This window comes from Microcaecilia unicolor, chromosome 11, assembly GCF_901765095.1.
Source record: "Microcaecilia unicolor chromosome 11, aMicUni1.1, whole genome shotgun sequence".
Taxonomy (NCBI): domain Eukaryota; kingdom Metazoa; phylum Chordata; class Amphibia; order Gymnophiona; family Siphonopidae; genus Microcaecilia; species Microcaecilia unicolor.
Window position 1 is genome coordinate 5,171,173 of NC_044041.1, and position 25,728 is coordinate 5,196,900.

At 48.1% G+C, this 25,728-nt stretch overlaps 1 protein-coding gene across 1 annotated transcript in view; it reads left to right on the forward strand.

Annotated features, from left to right (window-relative positions):
• The window catches only part of LOC115481122 (kinase suppressor of Ras 2-like), a 188,261-nt gene that overhangs the window by 99,896 nt on the left and 62,637 nt on the right, over positions 1-25,728 (forward strand). Inside the window, exon 2 of the mRNA XM_030220153.1 lies at positions 8,563-8,703. Coding sequence (XP_030076013.1) covers positions 8,563-8,703 — 141 coding nt within the window. The remainder of the gene's footprint in view (positions 1-8,562; positions 8,704-25,728) is intronic.

The following is a 25,728-nucleotide window of genomic DNA, read 5'->3' on the forward strand; positions in this document are numbered from 1 at the left end:
TATACCCTACTTTGATTTGTACCTGTGCTCTTCAGGGCACAGACCGTATAAGTCTGCCCAGCGCTATCCCCTCCTCCCAACCACCAGCCACTCCTCCCAACCACCGGCTCTGGCACAGACCGTATAAGTCTGCCCAGCACTATCCTCACCTCCCAACCACCAGCCCTGCCTCCTAACCACTGGCTCTGGCACAGACCGTACAAGTCTGTCCAGCACTATCCCTGCCTCCCAACCACCAGTCCCGCTTCCCACCACCGGTTCTGGCACAGACCGTATAAGTCTGCCCAGCACTATTCCCGCCTCCCAACCACCAGCCCCGCCTCCCAATCTTGACTAAGCTCCTGAGGATCCATTCCTTCGGCACAGGATTCCTTTATGCTTATCCCACGCATGTTTGAATTCCGTTACCGTTTTCATTTCTCACATTTGGGTGATGTAATTTGACAGAGCCCCAGCATGGACACTACCCAGTGTTCAAGAAGACTCTCAAAGCGTTAGGCAGCACTGCAACGTGTGTATGTGAGTTTCGTCTCACCCGATGGGAGCACATAGGATGTTGTGGAGCTGGCTCGCATGAGCCGGTTGTTGATTTTTGGCTAATTTTGTGAGCCAGTTGTTGCTGTAATCAGTTGGGGCAGGAGCGATCCTCATACACTCCTGCCCATGTAGTCTCCACTCTCCTCCATAGTCCATACTATTGAAAATGTCTTCCCTGAGTTCCCGCAACAATATCAGAACTCACGGCAGACATTTTCAATAGTACGGAGTGGTCAATGGATAAGAGTGGAGACTGCATGGGCATGTGAGGATTGTTCCTGCCCCAGCTGACCACTGGACCACCAGGGCTGTGTAAGGTAGGAGCGGAGGGCTGTTTAAAGTGGGAAGCAGGGGTCTGTCTATGTTCTGCATGCGTGACTGAGGTGATGGATTCTGCTGGCATGTGGTGTCCATGTAGGAATGTGTAACCATCTAGCTTGTTCCAGTTTCCCAGTGGTGGGTAATTGGTATATAGGGTGAGAAGTTGTCTGACAGTAAATCATCTGTCAGATTTAATGTCAACAAATTTATTGTGTAAAGAATTAGCAGATTGAGATGAATAGCAACCATAGATTGGCTACAGAGTGTGGGCCTGCAAACAGGTGGGAAAATGTGGGATACAAATGCAGCAAATAAATAAATAAATTGGCCATTTGGAATTTACAGTAAATAATGTTTTAATATTATTTGTAAATTGGTTGCTGCCTGCATATATCATTTGTACCAATAGAATGTATAAAACAGTTATGTACATATCTATGGGTGGGTTTTTTTGTTTGTTTTTTTTGGAGAGAGAGCCTGTTGTTAAAAATTTACCAGCATACCACTGGATGTGCTTGCTGGCTGTCCTCAGTGCTTCATTTTTCTTCTTCTTTTAGTGCCTTCCCTAGTGGTACGTAGACCTTTTATTCATAACTAGTAAAAGAGGCCCATTTCTGGAGCAAATGAAACGGGCGCTAGCAAGGTTTTCCTCCCCAAAACCCCCCCTTCTCCCTCCCTCCCTCCCTATCGGAGGTAGGGTATTATTATGGATTAAGAACTGGTTGAAAGATAGGAAGCAGAGAGTAGGATTGCGTGGCCAGTATTCTCAGTGGAGGAGGGTAGTTAGTGGGGTCCCGCAGGGGTCTGTGCTGGGTCCGTTGCTTTTTAATGTATTTATAAATGACCTAGAGATGGGAATAACTAGTGAGGTAATTAAATTCGCCGATGACACAAAATTATTCAGGGTCGTCAAGTCGCAGGAGGAATGTGAACGATTACAGGAGGACCTTGCGAGACTGGGAGAATGGGCGTGCAAGTGGCAGATGAAGTTCAATGTTGACAAGTGCAAAGTGATGCATGTGGGTAAGAGGAACCCGAATTATAGCTACGTCTTGCAAGGTTCCGCGTTAGGAGTTACGGATCAAGAAAGGGATCTGGGTGTCGTCGTCGATGATACGCTGAAACCTTCTGCTCAGTGTGCTGCTGCGGCTAGGAAAGCGAATAGAATGTTGGGTGTTATTAGGAAGGGTATGGAGTCCAGGTGTGCGGATGTTATAATGCCGTTGTATCGCTCCATGGTGCGACCGCACCTGGAGTATTGTGTTCAGTACTGGTCTCCGTATCTCAAAAAAGATATAGTAGAATTGGAAAAGGTACAGCGAAGGGTGACGAAAATGATAGTGGGGATGGGACGACTTTCCTATGAAGAGAGGCTGAGAAGGCTAGGGCTTTTCAGCTTGGAGAAGAGACGGCTGAGGGGAGATATGATAGAAGTGTATAAAATAATGAGTGGAATGGATCGGGTGGATGTGAAGCGACTGTTCACGCTATCCAAAAATACTAGGACTAGAGGGCATGAGTTGAAGCTACAGTGTGGTAAATTTAAAACGAATCGGAGAAAATTTTCTTCACCCAACGTGTAATTAGACTCTGGAATTCGTTGCCGGAGAACGTGGTACGGGCGGTTAGCTTGACGGAGTTTAAAAAGGGGTTAGATAGATTCCTAAAGGACAAGTCCATAGACCGCTATTAAATGGACTTGGAAAAATTCCGCATTTTTAGGTATAACTTGTCTGGAATGTTTTTACGTTTGGGGAGCGTGCCAGGTGCCCTTGACCTGGATTGGCCACTGTCGGTGACAGGATGCTGGGCTAGATGGACCTTTGGTCTTTCCCAGTATGGCACTACTTATGTACTTATGTACCTACCGACCCCTTCGTCGTTCTGACGCCATTGCTCCGCACCTCCTGAAGCACCGTACGCCATTTCTCCGCCCTCGGTGTGTGACGTGATTGCTCCGCCCTCGACATCATCACATTTGACGCGAGGGCGGGGCCCCGAGACTTGGTGATTTCGGTGGCTTCACCACCATGAACCCTTCGAACCCGTCTTGAAGGAAGTGACGTCAGTGTCTTCAGAACGTTGAGGGTGAGTTTTATTATATAAGATTTACTTTATTTTTTTGAACCCTTTTTTAATTTCTAGCATTTTGGGCCTGTTTAATTTTTCTTTACTTTTTGTACTACTTCCTCGGCTTTCTTAGGGCTGAGCGCCTGGTTGGAACTCCCCCCCCCCCTATAAAGAATAAAGAAATTTTGAGTCCCTTAAAACTCCCAGTGGTTTTAAGAAGTGTACTAGGTGTGGTAAGACTTTATCTGTGACTGATACAATTGGAGTTGCTGTGTCTAGGGTCTGACTACATAGCCTCTAACTGTCACCTCTGTTCTAAAATGCAGAAAAGGAAACAAAATAATAGAGAGGCCCAGTTCAAGAAACTTTTTGACGCTTCTAAGTCCAGTCCATTGGCATCAGAGGTATTGGTCCCTATGGCTGGCAAATTTGCATTGTTCATTGGGGTGCACCGACTTTGAGGAGGTCTCCCCCTGCCTCGACATTGGGCACCATTAGGACCCCATCAGACCTGCTTTGGACCCAGCACCAAGGACTCGTCAGGATTTGACATCATCCTCATTGGCATCAAGGGACCCCAATGAGATACATTGAATGAAGGCAAAGAAAATCCACATGGATCCACTTTGAAACACGGTGGTGACATGATGTACAGGTCATTGGCAGTGCCAATATCTGAGAAGCATAGGTGTTGAGAGAACCATTCCCCCTCCATGAAGTTGGTGCCAATGTGCCAGTCTGCTTAACGCCAGCACCAGCCTTTTGATTTGATTCCAACTTTGCAGGCTGTGACTGATCCAACCCGGCAGGGCCGCCGAGAGGGGGGGATAAAATGCCCTGGGCCCGGGCCTCCAGGGGGGCCTGGCGCCGCATGTCCCTTGCATGCAGCATTCTTTTCTTCATCCGTCGCCGGCAGCGCTGCCATTCATTCTCACAGGCAGCTCCGCTCCCCTCTGCCACGTCTATCTGGTCCTCTCTGATGCACTTCCTGTTTACGTAACGTAGGGCCAGATGGACGTGGCAGAGGGGAGCAGAGCTGCCTGTGAGAATGAATGGCAGCGCTGCCGGCGACGGATGAAGAAAAGTAAAATGGTTAAACGCGTGGGGAGTAGGAAGGAATGGCAGGGGGGCTAGGAAGAAATGGCGAGTGAGGAGGGCTGTCGGGGAGCTGAGGGAGGGCATGGAGAATCGTTGGACAATGGATAGGAGGGCAGGGGGTGAGGAAATCGCTGGACGAGGAGGGCAGGGCAGGGGGAGAGAGAAGAGATCGCTGGACATGGAGAGGAGGGGAGAGAGAAGAGATCGCTGGACATGGAGAGGAGGGGGAGAAAGAGATCGCTGGACATGGAGAGGAGGGGAGGGCAGGGAGGAGAGAGAAGAGATTGCTGGACAGGAGGGGAGGGCAGGGCAGGGGAGAGAGAAGAGATCGCTGGACATGGAGAGGAGGGGAGGGCAGGGGGAGAGAGAAGAGATCACTGGACAGGAGGGGAGGGCAGGGCAGGGGGGAGACCACTGGACAGGAGGGGAGGGCAGGGCAGGGGGGAGATCGCTGGACAGAAGAGGAGGGCAGGGCAGGGGGGAGAAGAGATCGCTAGACAGGAGAGGAGGGGAGGGCAGGGCAGGGGAGAGAGGAGAATTGCTGAACATGGATGGATGCATGGAGGGGGCAGGGGAGAGAGGAAATTTACTGGATATGGGTGGATGGAGGAGAGGCCAGGGGAGAATGGAGAGTTGCTGGACATGGATGGATGGAGGGGAGGGAAGTCAGGAAGGAGATGCACATGGATGGAGGGGAGGGAAGTCAGGAAGGAGATGCACATGGATGGAGGGGAGGGAAGAGAGGAGAAATGCTGGACATGGATGGAGTGGAGGGCAGTTAAGAAAGGAGAAATGTTGGACAAGGATGGAAGGAAGGAGATGCACATGGATGGAGGGGAAGGGAGAGAGGAGAAATGCTGGACATGGATGGAGGGGAGGGAAGAAGACAGAAGGGAGGGGAGTGAGGAGAAATGCTGGATATGGATGGAGGGAAAATTGCTGAATTTAAGGGCTGGATCGGAACACTTTGAGGGCAGATGCTGAAACCAGAGGAAGGATAGGGACAGGGCTACAGATGCTAGACAGGACGCATAAGGACACAGGAGGATGGTGGACATGGTGAGAGAAAAAATATCAAATGGAAAGAAGACACTACATAAAACAGAAGACGCTGAGACCAAAGCGAATAGAAAAACTAAATGATCAGACAACAAAGGTAGAAAAAAATATTTTATTCAGAATTTATTAATTGGAATATGTCAGCTTTTTGCAATGTGCATCTGTGATATTTTTCATGTAAGTTTCCATTGTTCTACTATTGCTGCATGCTGAGTCTGACTTCTTGAGGTAACTTTCCAGTTCAGTATTTTGCCTTCATATCTATTGTGTCATGTGTTTTTCATGCGTGATCAAGATGCAGTATTTGCAGCCCTTTTTGTTTTTTCACTAGGTTGTATACTGGTGGTTTAGAGCCCGGTGCAATTACAGTGCTGCCTTTCCATTCATAATGTTGTAACTCGTCCTGTCCTTGGAATTAGTACTGTTATGGTTTGGTAAGGTTATGAGTGGGTTTTTGCACAAGTTTGTTTATAGTGTTTTGCAGTGCAGAGATTATGTTTTGGCTTTACTGAGGTGGCACCAAAACATTAGAAAAGGTGTAGAGCCTAAATCATGACACTACCTCTTGAAGGATCTACATATAGTGCAGGGGCCCGGCCCGGTGGCAGACAGAGGGGAGCGGGTGGAGGGGGAGCGGGCGGCGACCTCGGGGGGGGGGGGGGCAGGGGCGGCCTTGTCCCGAGCCTGGCCCAGTCTCTCGGTGGCCCTGGGCCCTGGCTGTTTGCCACTGTCCAGAACCTTCTCTCTGCTGTGGCCCGCTGCTTACTGATGTAACTTCCTGCTTCTGCAAGGGTGGGCTGCAGCATAGAGGTTCCGATCAGTGGTAGACAGCCAAGGCTCTGTAAGGAGAAAGGAACTTTTGAGGTAAACGGGGGGGGGGGGGGGGGGGGGGGAGTGCCAGACCTGGGGACAGAGGAGGGGGATCAGAGATGTGGGATGCAGGGGGGGCAGGATCGTCTTATTGCCTTTTATTGCCTTATTGCTCTAAGCTCTTTAGCCTTTTATGAAATACAATACAATACTTTAAAAAGTCTTATATTCTGCTACTGCCCAACTGGTTCAGTGTGGATTACAATAATAGAAAACCAGCAATATCTAGGGTTTCAAATTTCTCGTATGAGGTTCATTCCACCCCTGAATCAGCTTGGTCACCCTTCCTTGTACCTTTTGCAGTTCCACTATATCTTTTTAGAGATGTGGCGACCAGAATTGCACACAATACTCAAGGTACAAGTCTCACCATGGAGCAGTGGTTCTCAACCTTCCTTCTGTTGTGACACACCTGACAATGTTCATATGCATGACACACTGAATACTACAATTCACAGCTAAAGAAGGACAAAACCTTATATATAATTTCATTGTTGCTAACAATGATGCAAGGGAAATACAACACCGGGGTCTGTATGATGCCAGGGTAGAGGAGAGCGATGTGTCAGAGGACAGCAACATTTCCAGTTGGGGCTAGTGATAGAACTAGGGAGTAGTAATGGAGATTTCAAGTACCTGACGTCCTTGTTCTTAATCTCTCCAACCTGCAACATACAGAATTGTTAACGAAATCATAAATGTGCTCTCTGTCAAATTTTTGGTGACACACCTCCCAGATGTTGGTGATACACCAGTGTGTCCACACACACTAGTAGAGAAGCACTGCCACGGAGCAATACAGAGGCATTATAATATTCTTTGTTTTATTCTCTATTCCTTTCTTAATAATTCCTAACATTTTATGATAACCCCTAAATCCTTTTGCTGACTGGTGACTTCTAATGTGGAATCTAGCATTATATACAGTAAAGCAGCTGTAATTTGGGTTATTCTTCCCAATGTACATCTCTTTGTTCTTGTCCACATTAAAATTTACTCTGCCAGTTGGATGTCTGGTATTCCAGCCTCCCAAGTCCTCCTGCACTTTCTTGTAGTCTATATGCGATTCAGCAACTTTGAATAGTTGTGTGTCATCTGCAATTTTGATCACCTCACTCGTTCCCATTTCCAGATCATTTATAAATATATTAAAAAGCACCGGTTGCAGTGCAGATCCTTGCAGCATTCCACTATTCACCTTTCTCCATTTAGAGAACCAACTTTTCTCATCCCCTGTGACTGAACTTCCCGTTTCCTCTTGGGCAGGACTGGTCAAAGGGTGCACTCTGGAGAAAATCTCAGGTGGTCTAGGTATACCGCTGTAGTGCCAGCACTGTAAAGAAGAGAAATCTGAAGTTTGAAGGTTCACGCGGTGTGTGTGTGTGTGGGGGGGGGGGGGGGGGGGGTGTTGGAAAACAATGTGAGGAACATCAGACTGGTGAACACTGCCATGATATAAGATAAGATCAAATTAACAGGAAAATGGAGCAAAAGGAGAACTTTGAAAGACATTTGGGTTCAGGCCTGGTGCCCAGAAAACTGTTTAAGCGGGATCTTGCAGAGATGCTTTAAATCCCCATTGAATCCTCCCCATCAGTTGGTAAGAGGCACTTTGCATATATTTGTTTGATGTGGAGGTGAAGGAGGCTCAAATAACATTCCTTGGATGAAAAAAGACATGATTGAGGGGGGGGGGATGCAACAGAAGGGGCATGCTGAGTCTATCTGTGTGTGGGGGGGGGGAGGGGAGCAGCAGAGAGGGCATACTGGGTCCATGTATGTGTGTGGGGCAGCAGGGAGGGCATGCTGGATCTATTTTTGTGCATGTGTGTGTGTGGTGGGGCAGCAGAGAGGGCATGATGGGTCTATGTGTGTGTGTGGGGGGGACAGCAGAGAGGGCATACTGGATCTGTGTGTGTGTGGTGCAACAGAGAGGGCATGCTGAGTCTTATGTGTGTGAGTGGGGCAGCAAAGAGGTCATGCTAAGTCTGTGTGTGTGTGGGGGGGGGTAGCAGAGAGGGCATGCTGGATCTGTGAATGTGGGGTGCAGCAGAGAGGGCATGCAGACATGCCAAGCCACTCGCATTTGGCATGTGACACCCTCATTTAGGCCTCTGCCTGAAGCAGTGGTAACTATTCTGCCTAGGTGTGCCTGGTTATATGTGTATTTTATAACATAAGCTCATATCTTGTAACTCCCTCCCTGCTCCACCCAAACTACATGTCAGAGTTCATGCTGTGCATTATTACCTCATACTTTCATGTGCCTATGCTCTGGACAATTTTATAAGCACCCATTTCTGATCAGAAAACATTATTTTACACATAAAAATGACAATAAGAGTTATCTCAAAATGTCTATCCCAAGTTCTTCCATCCACTTTTATTAAAATTAAATATATTCTAGGGAGATGTGTCATGATAAAGACTCACATGGTGATCATCTTGTGGCATCAGTGGAAACTTGATTACAAATTTTGTGGATGCTTAGTTGCATTATACTTCACAGTAAGGTTTAATATTTTTGATGCAGGTTCCAAATGTTCTCCAGTGTTTGTTCCAATTTAGCTAAAAGTCTCTATCTCTTGTATATCCTCTTTATTTCAGAGCAAACTGGTGAGATACTTCAGCCATCAGCTGTCCTGCAAACAGAAGGTGGCCCTACAGGAACGGAGCACTGAGCTGGAAGGGTTCCCCCAGCTCACGGACTGGTTCCGCATCGTGGACATGCGCAAAGAGGTCTTGGAGGTGAGAAGATAAATAGAACTTGTGGAAGGGTAGCCCAGGAGACAGTACTTTTGTTCTTACTGAAGAACTAGGCTTGACGATCCAGCTGTTTAGCAGTAAACATGAAGTCTATGCATAATCTCCCTAATTCTATAAACTTGTGTGCAAAACTTTATGCTTAGCGAGGAAAGTGGCAGTTACATGTGCTATTAATTGATGTTAATGAGCAATAATTGGCTATAACCACGCCCCAGTTCCGCCTCCACCATGCCTCCGACACGCCCCCGTCAACTTTATTCGTTTCTGCAACGGAGTGCAGTTGGTGCAGTTGGAAACGCCCAAAAGCAAAACTTTATGCTTAGCGAGGAAAGTGGCAGTTACATGTGCTATTAATTGATGTTAATGAGCAATAATTGTCTCGGATCTTGCAACTTATTGGCTTCCAGAAAATTCACTATCCTTTCCTTCAGCATCGTTTCCATTACTTTTCCAATAACCGAAGTGAGGCTTACCGGCCTGTAGTTTCCAGCTTCTTCCCTATCACCACTTTTGTGAAGAGGAACCACCTCCGCTGTTCTCCAATCCCTCGGAACCTTTCCCTTCTGCAAGGATATATTAAACAAATCTTTAAGAGGACCCGCCAAAACCTCTCTGAGCTCCCTCAATATCCAGGGGTGGATCCCGTCCGGTCCCATGGCTTTGTCCACCTTTAGCTTTTCAAGTTGTTGATACACACTTTCTTCTGTGAACGGTGCTCTATCCACTTCATTCTCAATTGTATTATTTCCAGTCCATCGCGGTCCTTCTCCAGGATTTTCCTTTGTGAAAACAGAACAAAAGTATCTATTTAGCAAATTTGCTTTTTCTTCATCATTTTCCACATAGCGGTTCGCAGTATCTTTTAGTCTCACAATTCCCTTTTTAGTCATTCTCCTTTCACTAATATACCTGAAGAAATTTTTGTCACCCCTCCTTACATTTCTAGCCATTTGTTCTTCCGCTTGCGCTTTTGCCAGTCCTATCTCTCTCTTGGCTTCTTTCATTTTCATCCGGTAATCCTCCATGAGTCGATCTTACTAATCTCTCCCCTCCTATTTGGTATCTCTCTTTTGGGTTTCTACACCCCAAATGCATCACTCTGCACTTCTTGGCATTAAATTTTAACTCCTACTACATCTCAAAATAAATTTACAAAAATCATCACTATCATCTCTATGCAGAGATCCAAAAAGTAAAATTTTATATTGTGTATTAATGTACTCAGTCCATACCCATTCCAAACATTATATCCCAAAAGGAATATGCGGTAGTGTCACAAGGGAACTATCAGAGCACATTAAATGTTCCACCTCCTTGTGTTCAGACAAAAACAAAAAAGGTGGGAATATAAAAGCCAGGCTATCCAAAGTTTGGAACCAAACTAAAATTAAAATAACCAGCGTTTATTAATTTCCAAACAAATGATAATAAAACAATTACATATAAAAATTGACTCGATACAACATTGTGTTTCGGCCAGATAGGCCTACATCAGGAGTCTATAAACACAAAAACAATAAAACAATAAATAAATACATGAACAATGTGTACACCAAATAATATATTGAAATGGAACATGTATAGGATATCAAAAACCAAATAACAAAATATCCAAAATAATCACCATGCTGATGCAGATAGAAACATACTTAATTTGTAAACAGTGTAAACAAAAATATGAAATGTAAAAGAAAAAATACCATTAGCCTCAGAATCACATTAAATGATGAGTACAAATATACATACATAGGTGTTTGAAAAAATGTAATTGAAAAAATGTAAAAAGGACTGGCCTTGTGATTAGATACTGAAATGAAAACATTGAATCTGCAAAAGAAAAATTATATAAAAGAAAAAGAGGAGAGTGTATATAAAAAATAATAATAAAAAGGACGTTCTAAGAAGAATATAATCAAAATAATATTCATAAAAATAGAAGACTAACCTCCTTGTGTTACCATCGATCGACACCTAACACTCGAGAGCCACGTGAAAAACACAACCAAGAAGATGATCCACTCAATGTGGAAATTAAAAAGAGTAAGATCTTTCTTCCCAAGGACTGTTTTCCGTAACCCAGTACAATCAATGGTGCTCAGTCACCTAGACTACTGCAACGCGCTATACGCCGGCTGCAAAGAGCAAATAATCAAGAAACTTCAAACAGCCCAGAACACTGCAGCTAAACTCATATTTGGTAAAACAAAATATGAAAGTGCTAAACCTCTATGAGAAAAACTGCATTGGCTCCCATTTAAAGAACGCATCATGTTCAAAATATGCTCCCTAGTCCACAAAATCATCCACGGAGAAGCACCAGCCTACATGTCAGACCTGATAGACCTACCACCCAGGAATGCCAAAAGATCATCCCGCACATTCCTCAATCTGCACTTCCCTAACTGCAAAGGTCTAAAATACAAACTAATGCACGCATCAAACTTTACCTACTTGAGCACACAGTTATGGAATGCATTACCACACAACTTAAAAACGATTGACGAACTAATGAACTTCCGCAAACTGCTGAAGACCTATCTCTTTAACAAGGCATACCACAAAGATCAACCAATGTGAACATACACAACTCCTCCACATATATTCTGCACTGTCTTATAATATCTGCTTGTTATACTACTATCATGTTTTATCATTATCATGTTACCCAAGATCCTTCTGTAACACTAAATGTCTATTTTCTAATATATTTCCACTATTCATGATGTATTGTAAGCCACATTGAGCCTGCAAAGAGGTGGGAAAATGTGGGATACAAATGCAATAAATAAATAATAAATACATACAGCTAAGTCAACCTGGACCTTTTTCAGTATTGACAGACTTATTAAACCCTTTCAAATAAGGAATTCAACCATATATTCATACATAAATGTTACAATGAAATATATATAATTAGGTACCTCGTTCTTACCCAGGCTGCGTATCAAGTAAGTTAAACACCCCACTATAACTGAGGCGCTGATCTTATATGTTTCAGTCCTAAAGATGAAAGTGATAGAGAAAATTGAAATACATATGACCTACTCCATGTTGTACTTCCCTTTGGGTTATGGTGTGCTCGTGCTCACTTTCCCATTATTTCACACGTGATCCATTCATCCTATTCATTCTTTCATATTCATCCCCAAGGGAATGATGGTTTGAATATGAATAAACCCCCTTGTATACTATGCTGTGCTTGTGGTTGCTGTGTGCTAATGCTGACACAGCCCATATACTGAGGAACTAATCCATATAATCTTTTAAAAACAATTATACTGGCTTTAAAATAAATTCTTGAAGCCAATGGGCTGTGATCAATAATGGGGTTATGTTATCAAATTTCTTTGCTGAAAGACCCAGCTGAACTGCCACATTTTGCAGGGTCTGCAATCTCTTTAAAGAAGTATTAGTACATTCCACAAAGAGCAAGTTGCAATAGTCTAATTAATATTAAAGCCTAGACAACTAATTTAATAATAATAATAATAATAGTCATAGTAACAATAATAATAACAAGGCGGGAGAACAAGATGGCGTCGTGAAGAGAATGCAGCCAAGCGGTTCTGTTCCCTACCTTTGCTCATTAGAATTGAGACATATTTTCCTGCTCCCTCATGCCTAAAAGGAGGGGTAAGCAGCATGTTGGCCCCGCTACACCAGCAATACCTGTGGTGGGACCGATGGACCATTTTGCTGCACTCGGACGTTCCTTGGGACTGGACTCCTCGCTGTTGGAGGGTGCGGTGGGAGGTGACCTGCTCCTCCAACTTGAGGCTGAAACCTCTCTCAGCCCCGACATTTGGAGGCCTCCGCTCATGCCGGCAGTGGAGCTGCGAAGTGATCAGGAAACCCCTTGCATTGACGTCCAAGGAGTGCTTCCTGTAGCAGGGTAGGGTCACAGCATTAACCCGTCAGGTCTTTCCATTCAGAAGAGCAAGGCACAGGAAAGAGTCGGCATTCTGGTAGACTCTGAAGCTGCAGAGGAGAGACAGCCTTTGGGTGAAATTCCAACTGAAATTACTTCTCTTAGTAAGTCTTTTCTGCCTGCAAAACCACTAACTATCACCTTAGACACTATATGGGAAACTCTTTTGGGTTTGTAAACCTCATTTTCCCCAAAATTAATATCTGTCATCTAGTATACTCAGATTCCTTCAGAAAAAATCTCTGTGTTGGAAACAAAATGGAGAAAAACATTGAATCTAATACTAGTAATATATATTCTCTTCAACAAACTCATGTAAATTTGAATATAAGATTGAAAATTTGGAGAACCAACAGAGGGTCAAAACATTGCGTTTGATAAATTTTCCTAAAATGCCTTCAATTGCTCCTCTTATAACCTTTAAAAAATACTTATCGGAGATATTGAAGATTCCTGAGCAAGCTTACCCCTCCGGTCTCTAATATATATTATTTATCACCATACAAAAAGAAGAATACCAATCAACCTATTGCTGAAGGAGCTGATGTTTCTTTTGACACTTTGAATCTTACACAAATGCTTGAAGATGATGATTTGGGCTCTAAACCTGCAACTTTAATAGTGACTTTTGTATTACAACCTGATCGAGACTGGATACTAAGACAATTTTTTCGGCATAGAGAAGAATTCTTTATGCACTATAAGATTACAGTATTTCCAGATATTGCTAGAGTAATCCAAAAGAGGCGCCAACTTTTTCTTAAACTTCATCTCCGGGTCGTACAAATGGGTGGCTTGTTTTGGTTGAATTTCCCCTGCAAATGTGTATTGAAAGTAAATTCAGTAAAATATGTTTTTTATGATCCTATGCATTTAATTTCCTTTTGGACTCGAAGACTGTTGTAACTCCAATTTTGCAGCCAAAAGTTGGAACTGACTTCTTGATGCCATTCTTGAGGGCATGGTTCCTCCACATCGAGGTTCTGTCTTGACACTCCCATCAGGAGGTATTGTGTGACACAGAAGTGGAGCGCTCATGGGATTCAGAGTAGGATTCAAGGTACTTTTCCTCTGATTAGTCCTATGGAATTCCCTCTGAACTCTCCCCTTCACCTGAAAGGAGAAAGTCTCCTCCGGAAAGCCATCCCTTCTTTTGTTAAGGAAATGGCTGATGCTATTCCCTTTCCTTTGGAAGTGGAGGACGAGCCCAGGGCCAAGATGCTCGAGGATCTGGACTACACATCTCTTCCTAGGGAGGCTGTGACTGTCCTTTCCATGAGGTACTCCAGGAAGACCTCGTTAGGAGCTGGGAGTCCCCTCTGTCAGTCCCGGTCATGCCCAAGGAGATCGACACCCAGTATCGGATCCACAGTGCACCTGGTTTTGATAAGCCTCAGTTGCCTCACAATTCCATGGTGGTAGAATCCGCTCTGAATAGAACCAATAGTTCCAGGGACTATGCCTTGGTGTCATGTTCCCAGGCTTTGGTCAACCAGGCGTGAACTCTGGAACAACATGAGCCCTTGGCCTTCTGTCGGCGAGCAGCAGCAGGAGGCAAACCCCCCCAAGCAAGACTAGGCAGGATTCAGGATTCACTTGGCTTGGCTAGAGTCAGATACTGGAACAAGCTTGGCTTGACTGGGCTGGAACCAAATGCTGGAATGGACTTGGCTTGACTGGACTGGAATTCCAGCCCAACGGACGTATCTTCGATTTTGGCTGGGAACACATCACTTTCATTACTGCGTGGTGCGTTTTGGCCTCGCATCAGCTCCTAGGGTCTTACCAAATGTCTAGCAGTAGTTGCAGCATCACTATGCAGACTGGGAGTCCATGTGTTCCCATATCTCGACAGTTGGCTGGTGAAAAGCAGCAGATGGAGCTCAGGAGTCCATGTGAATGACTATTTGGGTGCTTGAGCTACTAGGGTTCATTTTAAACTACCCCAAGTCCCGTTTTCGCCTTGTCATAAGAACATAAGCACCGCCATACTGGGAAAAGACCAAGGGTCCATCAAGCCCAGCATCCTGTCTCCGACAGTGGCCAATCCAGGCCTCAAGAACCCGGCAAAAATCCAAACAAAACAAATTTTAAATTAATAATGTTCAATGGACTTTTCCTTCAGGAATCTGTCCAAACCCCCTTTAAACTCAGCAATGCCAACTGCTGTCACTACATTTTCTGGCAACGAGTTCCAGAGTCTAACTACGCGCTGAGTAAAGAAAAACTTTCTCCTATTTGTTTTAATTCTACCACATTCTAGCTTCATCTTATGTCCCCTGGTTCTATTATTGTTAGAAAGTGTAAACAAACGCTTCACATCTGTCCACTCCATTCCACTCATTATTTTGTAGACTTCTATCATATCACCCCTCAGCCACCTCTTCTCCAAGCTGAAGAGCCCTAACCGTCTTAGCCTTTCCTCATAGGGAAGTCCTCCCATCCCTTTTACCATTTTCATTGCACTTCTCTGCACCTTCTCCAATTCCTTTATATCTTTTTTGAGGTGCGGTGACCAGAACTGAACACAGTACTCGAGGTGCGGTCTTACCATGGAGCGATACAACGGCATTATAACATCCGTGTGTTTGTTTTTCATCCCTTTCCTAATAATACTCAACATTCTGTGCCGCCGCAGCACACTGAGCAGAAGTTTTCAACGTCTTATCCACGATGACTCCCAGATCCCTTTCTAGGTCTGTAACTCCTTACGTGGAACCTTGCATGACATAGCTGTAATTCGGGTTCCTCTTTCCCACATGCATCACTTTGCACTTGTCAACATTGAACTTCATCTGCCATTTGGACGCCCAATCTCCTAGTCTCGCAAGGTCCTCCTGTAATCTTTCACACTCCTTCTGAGACTTGATGACCCTGAATAACTTTGTGTCATCTGCGAATTTAATTACCTCACTAGTTACTCCCATCTCCAGATTATTTATTAATATATTAAAAAGCAGCGGTCCCAGCACAGACCCCTGAGGGACCCCACTAACTACCCTTCTCCATTGAGAAAACTGACTATTCAACCCTACTCTCTGCTTCCTAGCTTTTAACCAGCTCTTAATCCACAATAATACCCTACCTCCGATCCCATGACTCTCCAGTTTCCTCTGGAGTCTTTCATGAGGCACTTTGTCAAACGCCTTCTGAAAATCCAGATACACAATATCCACCGGCTCCCCGTTGTCCACATGTTTGTTCACCCTCTCAAAAAAAATGCAGTAGATTGGTGAGGCAAGACCTCCCGTCACTAAATCCATGCTGACTTTGTCTCATGAGCCCATGTTTTTGTATGTGCTCTGTAATTTTATTCTTAATAATAGCCTCTACCATTTTGCCCGGCACTGACGTCAGACTCACCGGTCTATAATTTCTCCGAGGACAAGCAGGCTGCTTGTTCTCACTGATGGGTGACGTCCTCGGCAGCCCCTCCAATCGGAATCTTCCTAGCAAAGTCCTTTGCTAGCTCTCGCGCGCCCGCGCGCACCGCGCATGCGCGGCCGTCTTCCCGCCCGAAACCGGCTCGAGCCGGCCAGTCTTCTTTCGTCCGCACTCGGTACGGCTGTGTTTTTGTCGTGTCGAGCCCCGGAGAGTCGACCTCGCGCGTCCGTTATCTAAATCGACGTGTTTTTCTTCGGAAAAGTTTCATTTTCGTTCGGAAAGTGCTCCGGAAACCCCCTTGGGTTTCGTTTGCCCCTTCCCGTATTTCCAGTTTTGCACCGGTAAGTTTTCTTTCGTTGTCGGGGTAGGCCTCTTTTCGGCCTCGGTCGAGATTTTTTCTCCCTTAAAGTTTTGGTGCTCCAAATTCGTCATTTCGGATTTTGACTTCGCCGGCGTGATTTTTCCGCCCATGACATCGAAGCCTTCCAGTGGCTTCAAGAAGTGCACCCAGTGCGCCCGGGTAATCTCGCTCACTGATAGGCACTCTTCGTGTCTTCAGTGTCTGGGGGCCGAGCACCGTCCCCAGAACTGTAGTCTGTGTTCCCTCTTACAAAGGCGGACTCAAGTAGCGAGATTAGCCCAGTGGAACGTTTTGTTCTCGGGCTCTTCGTCGGCATCGGCACCGGGGTCATCGTGTGCATCGACGTCATCAGCGTCCAGACCTTCTTCCTTGGCTGCCAGTGCATCGAGTGCATCGAGGCATCGGCCCTCTGCATCGGCGCCGAGACATCGGATAGCTGCATCGACGTCGGTGGTACCGGGACCTCGTCTCCTGATGTCGTCGGACGGTGGTGCATCGAGTGGAGTGCAGGTGAGGGCTGTCCATTCCCCTGCTGGTGGCGGTGAGCCCTCGGGTGGGTCTCCTCCTACCCTGAGGGCTCCTGCGGTACAGCCCCCCCGAGATCGACCCCCTTCGGTCTCGGCCCCGAGGAAGCGACGGATGGATTCTACGTCCTCCTCGTCGGTGCCGGGGAGCTCCGGTGACATGCTTCGGAAGAAGTCGAAGAAGCATCGACACCGGTCCCCTCCCCGCGTCGGCACCGAGAGCTCTGGGTCGCCGAGGGAGTCGGCACCCAGCAGGCATCGGCACCGAGAGGACCGCTCACCCTCTGTTCAGGAGGTGTCGATGCGCTCCACTCTGGACAGCCCGGAACAGCCTCCACGCCCGGAACAGGTTCTGACGTCGACGCCTGCATCGACCTCCATGCCTTTCTCTGCAGCCGCTCTGAACGAGAGCCTCCGGGCCGTTCTCCCAGAGATTCTGGGAGAGCTGTTGCGCCCTACCCCTCCGGTACCGGCGGTGCTTGCGCCTCCGGTACCGTCGAGCGTGGCGCCGGCTGGCCCATCGCCCGGGGTGAGGTCCCCGATGTCGGTACCGCGTGCGGTGCCGACTGCGGCCACCTCCCAGGAGGGCTCCCCGACTACGTCGGCGGAGGGAGCTTCGCCAATGCGGGCGAGGGAGTCTACCTCTCGACGCCCCCATCGTGGACGTGGCTCTACGGAGTCGAGCCGGGCGCGGTTGCAGATGCAGGTCCGTGAACTTGTGTCTGACACCGAGGGTGAGGCCTCGTGGGAAGAAGAAGAAGATCCCAGATATTTCTCTGACGAGGAGTCTGAGGGTCTTCCTTCTGATCCCACTCCCTCTCCTGAAAGACAGCTTTCTCCTCCCGAGAGTCTGTCTTTTGCTTCCTTTGTCCGGGAGATGTCTACGGCCATCCCCTTCCCGGTGGTTGTGGAGGACGAGCCCAGGGCTGAAATGTTTGAGCTCCTGGACTATCCTTCTCCACCTAAGGAAGCGTCCACTGTTCCCTTGCACCATGTCCTGAAAAAGACATTGCTTGCGAACTGGACCAAGCCACTAAGTAATCCCCACATCCCCAAGAAGATCGAGTCCCAGTACCGGATCCATGGGGACCCAGAGCTGATGCGCACCCAGTTGCCTCACGACTCTGGAGTTGTGGATCTGGCCCTAAAGAAGGCTAAGAGTTCTAGAGAGCATGCTTCGGCGCCCCCGGGCAAAGACTCTAGAACCTTAGACTCCTTTGGGAGGAAGGCCTACCATTCCTCTATGCTCGTGGCCAAAATTCAGTCTTACCAGCTCTACACGAGCATACACATGCGGAATAATGTGCGGCAGTTGGCGGGCTTGGTTGATGCTCTTCCCCCTGAGCAAGCCAAGCCTTTTCAGGAGGTGGTCAGGCAGCTGAAGGCGTGCAGAAAATTCCTGGCCAGAGGAGTTTATGACACTTTTGATGTTGCGTCCAGGGCCGCTGCTCAAGGTATGGTGATGCGCAGGCTCTCATGGCTGCGTGCCGCCGACCTGGAGAATAGACTCCAGCAGCGGATTGCGGACTCGCCTTGCCGTGCGGACAACATTTTTGGAGAAAAAAGTCGAGCAGGTGGTAGAGTCTCTCCACCAGCGGGACACCGCATTCGACAAGTTCTCCCGCCGGCAGCCTTCAGCCTCTACCTCTACAGGTAGACGATTTTTCGGGGGAAGGAAGACTGTTCCCTATACTTCTGGTAAGCGTAGGTACAATCCTCCTTCCCGACAGCCTGCGGCCCAGGCTAAGCCCCAGCGCGCTCGCTCTCGTCAGCAGCGTGCACCTCAGCAAGGCCCCGCGGCTCCCCAGCAAAAGCAAGGGGCGAGCTTTTGACTGGCTCCAGCAGAGCATAGCCGACATCCAAGTGTCAGTGCCGGGCGACCTGCCAGTCGGAGGGAGGTTGAAAGCTTTTCACCAAAGGTGGCCTCTCATAACCTCCGATCAGTGGGTTCTGCAAATAGTCCGGCAAGGATACACCCTCAATTTGGCCTCAAAACCTCCAAATTGTCCACCGGGAGCTCAGTGTTACAGCTTCCAGCACAAGCAGGTACTTGCAGAGGAACTCTCCGCCCTTCTCAGCGCCAATGCGGTCGAGCCCGTGCCATCCGGGCAAGAAGGGCTGGGATTCTATTCCAGGTACTTCCTTGTGGAAAAGAAAACAGGGGGGATGCGTCCCATCCTAGACCTAAGGGCCCTGAACAAATATCATCCGGTCCCTGGCTCTCACGGCCTGGATGTTGAGAGCGTAGACTTTGCCTCTTTGGGTCTGTCAGAGGGTGTCTCCCGCATCTTGCTTGCTTCCAGGAAAGATTCCACTAAGAGGAGTTACTTCTTTCTGTGGAGGAGGTTTGTCGTCTGGTGTGACAGCAAGGCCCTAGCTCCTCGCTCTTGTCCTACACAGACCCTGCTTGAATACCTTCTGCACTTGTCTGAGTCTGGTCTTAAGACCAACTCTGTAAGAGTTCACCTTAGCGCAATCAGTGCATACCATTACCATGTGGAAGGTAAGCCGATCTCAGCACAGCCTTTAGTTGTTCGCTTCATGAGAGGTTTGCTTTTGTCAAAGCCCCCTGTCAAGCCTCCTACAGTGTCATGGGATCTCAATGTCGTTCTCACCCAGCTGATGAAACCTCCTTTTGAGCCACTGAATTCCTGCCATCTGAAGTACTTGACCTGGAAGGTCATTTTCTTGGTGGCAGTTACTTCAGCTCGTAGAGTCAGTGAGCTTCAGGCCCTGGTAGCCCAGGCCCCTTACACTAAATTTCATCATAACAGAGTAGTCCTCCGCACTCACCCTAAGTTCTTGCCAAAGGTCGTGTCGGAGTTCCATCTGAACCAGTCAATTGTCTTGCCAACATTCTTTCCCCGTCCTCATTCCTGCCCTGCTGAACGTCAGCTGCACACATTGGACTGCAAAAGAGCATTGGCCTTCTATCTGGAGCGGACACAGCCCCACAGACAGTCCGCCCAATTGTTTGTTTCTTTTGATCCCAATAGGAGGGGAGTGGCTGTAGGGAAACGCACCATATCCAATTGGCTAGCAGATTGCATTTCCTTCACTTACGCCCAGGCGGGGCTGGCTCTTGAGGGTCATGTCACGGCTCATAATGTTAGAGCCATGGCAGCGTCGGTAGCCCACTTGAAGTCAGCCTCTATTGAAGAAATTTGCAAAGCTGCGACGTGGTCATCTGTCCACACATTCACATCTCATTACTGCCTGCAGCAGGATACCCGACGCGACAGTCGGTTCGGGCAGTCAGTTCTTCAGAACCTGTTTGGGCTTTAGGATCCAACTCCACCCCCCGAGGGCCCTGTTTGTTCTGTTCCAGGCTGCACTCTCAGTTAGTTGGTAAATTTTTTAGGTCAATCTCAGTTATGTCCTCGCCGTTGCGAGGCCCAATTGACCATGGTTGTTGTTTTGAGTGAGCCTGGGGGCTAGGGATACCCCATCAGTGAGAACAAGCAGCCTGCTTGTCCTCGGAGAAAGCGAATGCTACATACCTGTAGAAGGTATTCTCCGAGGACAGCAGGCTGATTGTTCTCACAAACCCGCCCGCCTCCCCTTTGGAGTTGTGTCTTCCCTTGAAGTGTATTGTCTTGCTACATACTGGACTGGCCGGCTCGAGCCGGTTTCGGGCGGGAAGACGGCCGCGCATGCGCGGTGCGCGCGGGCGCGCGAGAGCTAGCAAAGGACTTTGCTAGGAAGATTCCGATTGGAGGGGCTGCCGAGGACGTCACCCATCAGTGAGAACAATCAGCCTGCTGTCCTCGGAGAATACCTTCTACAGGTATGTAGCATTCGCTTTCCTGGATCTCCTCTGGAACCTTTTTAAAATATCGGCATTACATTGGCCAGTCTTCTGGTACCTCACCTGATTTTAGGGATGGTTTGCATATTACTAGCAGTAGCTCTACAAGTTCATTTTTCATTTGTCTAGAGATTGGAATTCATAGGAGTCCTGCTTGATACACAGAAGGTTCAGGCCCACCTTCTGGAGATGAGAACGGACACTCTTGTCGCACTCACTTCCAAATTTCAAGCCTCTCAGCAGGTCACAGCTCGGCAAATGTTGGGCCACATGGCTTCCACAATGTATGTTACATCCATGACACGTCTTCACATGAGATCAGCTGAATGGATAGGGAGCCTGGAAGATGTCATTCAAGTGTCCACAGAGCTTGTACTCTCTCTTCAGTGGTGGACCATTCGATCCAATTTGACTCTGGGACTTCCATTCCAAATTCTTCAGCCACAAAAAAGTGGTGACGATGGATGCATCTCTTCTGGGATGGGGAGGGGGGGGGGGGGGGTGCTCATGTTAATGGGCTTCAAACCCAAGGTGTTTGGTCCACCCAGGAAACGAATCTTAAGATCAATCTCCTGGAGTTCCAGGTGATCTGAAACACTCTAAAGGCTTTCAGAGATTGGCTGTCTCATCAAATTGTACTCATACAAACAGACAATCAGGTTGCAATGTATTACACCAAACAGGGGGGCACCGGATCACACCCTCTTTGTCAGGAGGCCTTCCAGATGTGGCATTGGGCTTGCCACCATGGCATGATCCATCAAGTGGTGCACAAAAGAGTGGGAAATGAAGCAAGGCTGGACAGACCAAAGTATTGATTTTATGTTATCCTGTTTGATACATATCATGGCAATAAATTGTAATCTCATTGACCCTGTGGTTTGTCCAGCCTTCCTCCATTCCCCACTCTTTTGTGCATCACTATTGTCCTCGTGGGACTTTTGCATTCTGTTACCTTTTGGTTCCATGTTCCTTTGAGCTACTTATCTGGCGGGCAAAAAACAATACCCTAGCTGACAGACTGAGAAGGATAATGCAGCCACTCAAGTGGTCTCTCAATATGGGCATAGCCCGCAGGATTTTCCGAGCGTGGGGCACCCCCTCGGTGGAACTTTTTGCCACTCAGAACAACCACAGGTTCCCTCAGTTCTGTTCCAGGTTTCAGGCCCACAACAGACTAGCGTCAGATGCCCTCCTCCTCAGCTGGGGTACAGGTCTTCTGTATGCGTATCCTCCCATACCTCTAGCAGTAAAAACTTTGTTGAAACTCAAGCAAGACCATGGATCTATGATTTTGATTGCACAGTACTGGCCGCAGCAGATATGGTTCCCTCTTCTTCTGGAATTATCCTCTGAAGAACCATAGAGATTGGAATGTTTTCTGACCTTCTTCATGCACAATGAGGGGTCACTTCTACATCCCAACCTCCAGTCTCTGGCTCTCACAACTTGGATGTTGAGAGCCTAGAATTTGCTTCCTTGGGTCTTTTGGAGGGTGTTTCCCAGGTCTTGCTGGCTTCCAGGAAAGACTCCACTAAGAGGTGCTATTCTTTCAAATAGAGGAGATTTGCCTTCTAGTATGAGAGCAAGGCCCTAGATCCCTTTGCTTGCCTTACACAGACCCTGTTTCAATACCTTCTACACCTATCTGAGTCTGGTCTCAAGACCAACTCCATAAGGGTTCACCTTAGTGCAATTAGTGCTTATCATAAGCTTGTAGAAGGTAAGCCCATCTCTAGACGGCCTCTAGTTGTTCGCTTCATGACAGGTTTGCTTTTATCAAAGCCCCCTGTCAAACCTCCGCCTGTGTCATGGGATCTCAACGTCATTCTCACCCAACTGATGAAAGCTCCTTTTGAGCCACTGAATTCCTGCCATCTGACATCCTTGACCTGGAAGATCGTTTTCTTTGTGGCTGTTATTTCAGCTCATAGGGTCAGTGAGCTTCAGGCCTAGGTAGTGGATGCACCTTATACTAAGTTTCATCACAACAGAGTAGTCTTCCACATTTACCCTAAGTTCTTGCCAAAGGCAGTGTCGGAGTTCCATCTGAACCAGTCGATTGTCTTGCCAACATTCTTTCCCCGATCTCATGCCCATCCTGGCAAAAGCAGCTTGCACACCTTGGATTGCAAGAGAGCGCTGGAGTACTACATGGAGTGGACCAGGCCCTACATACAGTCCGCCCAGCTTTTTGTTTCTTTTGTTCTCGTTTGCACCAATGGTGCTATCCGCTCTGTTGCTGACAAAGGAAGGGACCAACTGGATTAAAGAAAGGTCCATGGAACAGCCTCCCAGTGGATGTGGCGAAGATGACAACTGTATCTGAATTCAAGAAAGATGGGGACAAGCACATAGGATCTTAAAGGGAGTGAAAGGTTTTTGTTGTTCCAGTCCGTCGGATCCAGCTTCTTCCTGCTTGTTCCAGCCACCTGTTCCAGCTGTTCCAGCCCGCCTAATCCAGCTTGCTCCAGTCCGCCTGATCCAGCTTCTCCCTGCTCGTTCCAGCTTCTCCAGCTGTTCCAGCCCGCCTAATCCTGGTTGCTCCAGCCCACCTGATCCAGCTCCCCCTGCTCGTCCCAGTCCACCTGCTCCAGCATCCGTAGGATCCAGCTCTTCCTGCTCGTCCCAGTCCACCTGCTCCAGCCCCCGTCGGATCCAGCTCTTCCTGCTTGTTCCAGCCACCTGCTCCTGCTGTTCCAGCCCACCTAATCCAGCCTGCTCCAGTCCGCCTGATCCAGCTTCTCCCTGCTCGTTCCAGCCTCTCCAGCTGTTCCAGCCCGCCTAATCCAGCTTGCTCCAGCCCGCCTGATCCAGCTCTTCCTGCTCGTCCCAGTCCATCTGCTCCAGCCTCCGTCGGAACCAGCTCCTCCTGCTTGTTCCAGCCACCTGCTCCTGCCGTTCCAGCCCGCCTAATCCAGTTTGCTCCAGTCAGCCTGATCCAGCTCTCCAGCCTTCTGCTCCTGCTGCTCCAGCCCGCCTAATCCTGCTTGCTCCAGTCAACCTGATCCAGCTTCCACTGCTCAATCCAGTTCATCTGCATCAGCTTGCTCCAGCCCGCCTGATCCAGCTTCCAGCCCATCTGCATCAGCTTGCTCCACCCCACCAGCTTGTCCAACTTGCCTGCTCACTCACTCCCTACCTCTCTCACTACCTATGGCCCCCTTTCACATTCTATTCCTCGCCCTATCCCTCCCCAATCTCTTCCCCCTCCCTCCGCTGTTTATCACACGAACTCACTACCCATCCCCCCCCGTCCTGCCCACTACTGCAATACCCTGCCTACCCCTATCCCCCACCACCTCACCATCCCTACTGTCCTCCTCCTCCTTCCTAGCTCTCAACCTCCAACACCTCCTTCCTGCCATGAACCCTTCCCCATTCCTCCTCTGCGCATCCCGCCTTCGGCGCCTTCGTTGCCCTACCTCCCCCACCCTTCTCCGCTCTCTCTTGCTCCTTCTCCTGCTATCCGCGGGAGACATCAATCCCAGCCCAGGTCCACCACACATGTCCTCGTCCTCGTCTCATCTATGCAAATGTTCCCGCGATATCTCCAATCTCATCTCCATTCCCCTCCTCCCCCCTTCCTCCCTCCCCTTCTCGTGTGCCCTGTGGAATGCCCACTCAATCTGCAACAAACTTACCTTCACCCATGATCTCTTCATCTCCCATTCCCTCCATCTGCTCGCCCTAACCGAAACCTGGCTCACCCCCGATGACTCTGCCTCAGTCGCAGCCCTTCGCCCTCTAATCTCTGCGTCTCTGCTCTTCCCATTTCTGACCTGTTCCTCGCCAAATCCAAAGGTCATTACTCCATCCTCATTCTCCTCGACCTATCCGCCGCTTTTGACACTGTCAATCACAATTTACTTCTCGACACACTGTCCTCTTTTGGGTTCCAGGGCTCTGTCCTCTCCTGGTTCTCCTCTTATCTCTCCCATCGTACCTTCAGAGTAAACTCTCATGGCTCTTCCTCCACCCCTATCCCGCTCTCTGTTGGAGTCCCTCAGGGTTCTGTCCTTGGACCCCTTCTTTTCTCTATCTACACCTCTTCCCTGGGCTCCCTGATCTCGTCTCATGGCTTCCAGTATCATCTTTATGCTGACGACACCCAGCTTTCTCCAAGGACAAGCAGGCTGCTTGTTCTCACTGATGGGTGACGTCCACGGCAGCCCCTCCAATCGGAAACTTCACTAGCAAAGGCCTTTGCTAGCTCTCACGTGCCCATGCGCACAGCGCATGCGCGGCCGTCTTCCCGCCCGAACCGGCTCATGTTCATCAGTCTTCTTTTGTCCGCGCTCGGGACGGTCGTATTTTGCCGCCGTTTCGTGCCCCTCAAGTTGACCCTTGCGCGTCTTCGCTTAAAAAAAAAGTAGTAGTAGTAGTTTTGATCCCAACAGGATGGGGGTCACCATCGGGAAATGCACCATTTCTAATTGGCTGACAGATTGCATTTCTTTCACTTATGCCCAGGCTGGGCTTGCCCTACAGGGTCACATCATGGCTTATAATGTCAGAGCCATGGCCGCGTTGGTAGCTCATTTGAAGCCAGCCTCTATTGAAGAAATTTGCAAGGTTGCCACGTTGTCTTCAGTCGACACATTCACAACACACTACTGCCTTCAGCAGAATACCCAACGTGATAGTTGGTTTGGGCAGACAGTATAGAAGAATCTGTTTGGGATGTAGAATCCAACTCCACTCTCCTAGGCCCGTTTTACTCTGTTCCAGGCTGCACTCTCATTAAGATTGTGTGTAGTTTCAGATTAATCTATGTTATGTCCTTTCCTTTGTGAGGCCCAATTAATCAATGTTTGTTGTTTTTGGGGGGCCTGGATGCTAGGGATTCCCTACTTGTAAGAATAAATAAGCCTGCTTGTCCTCGGAGAAAGATAAGGCACTACTTACCTGTAGCAGGTGTTCTTCGAGAACAGCAGGCTTTATATTCTCACAGTCTCTCCCACCTCCCCTTAGAGTTGTCTCCTTTGTTATTTTTATTTTA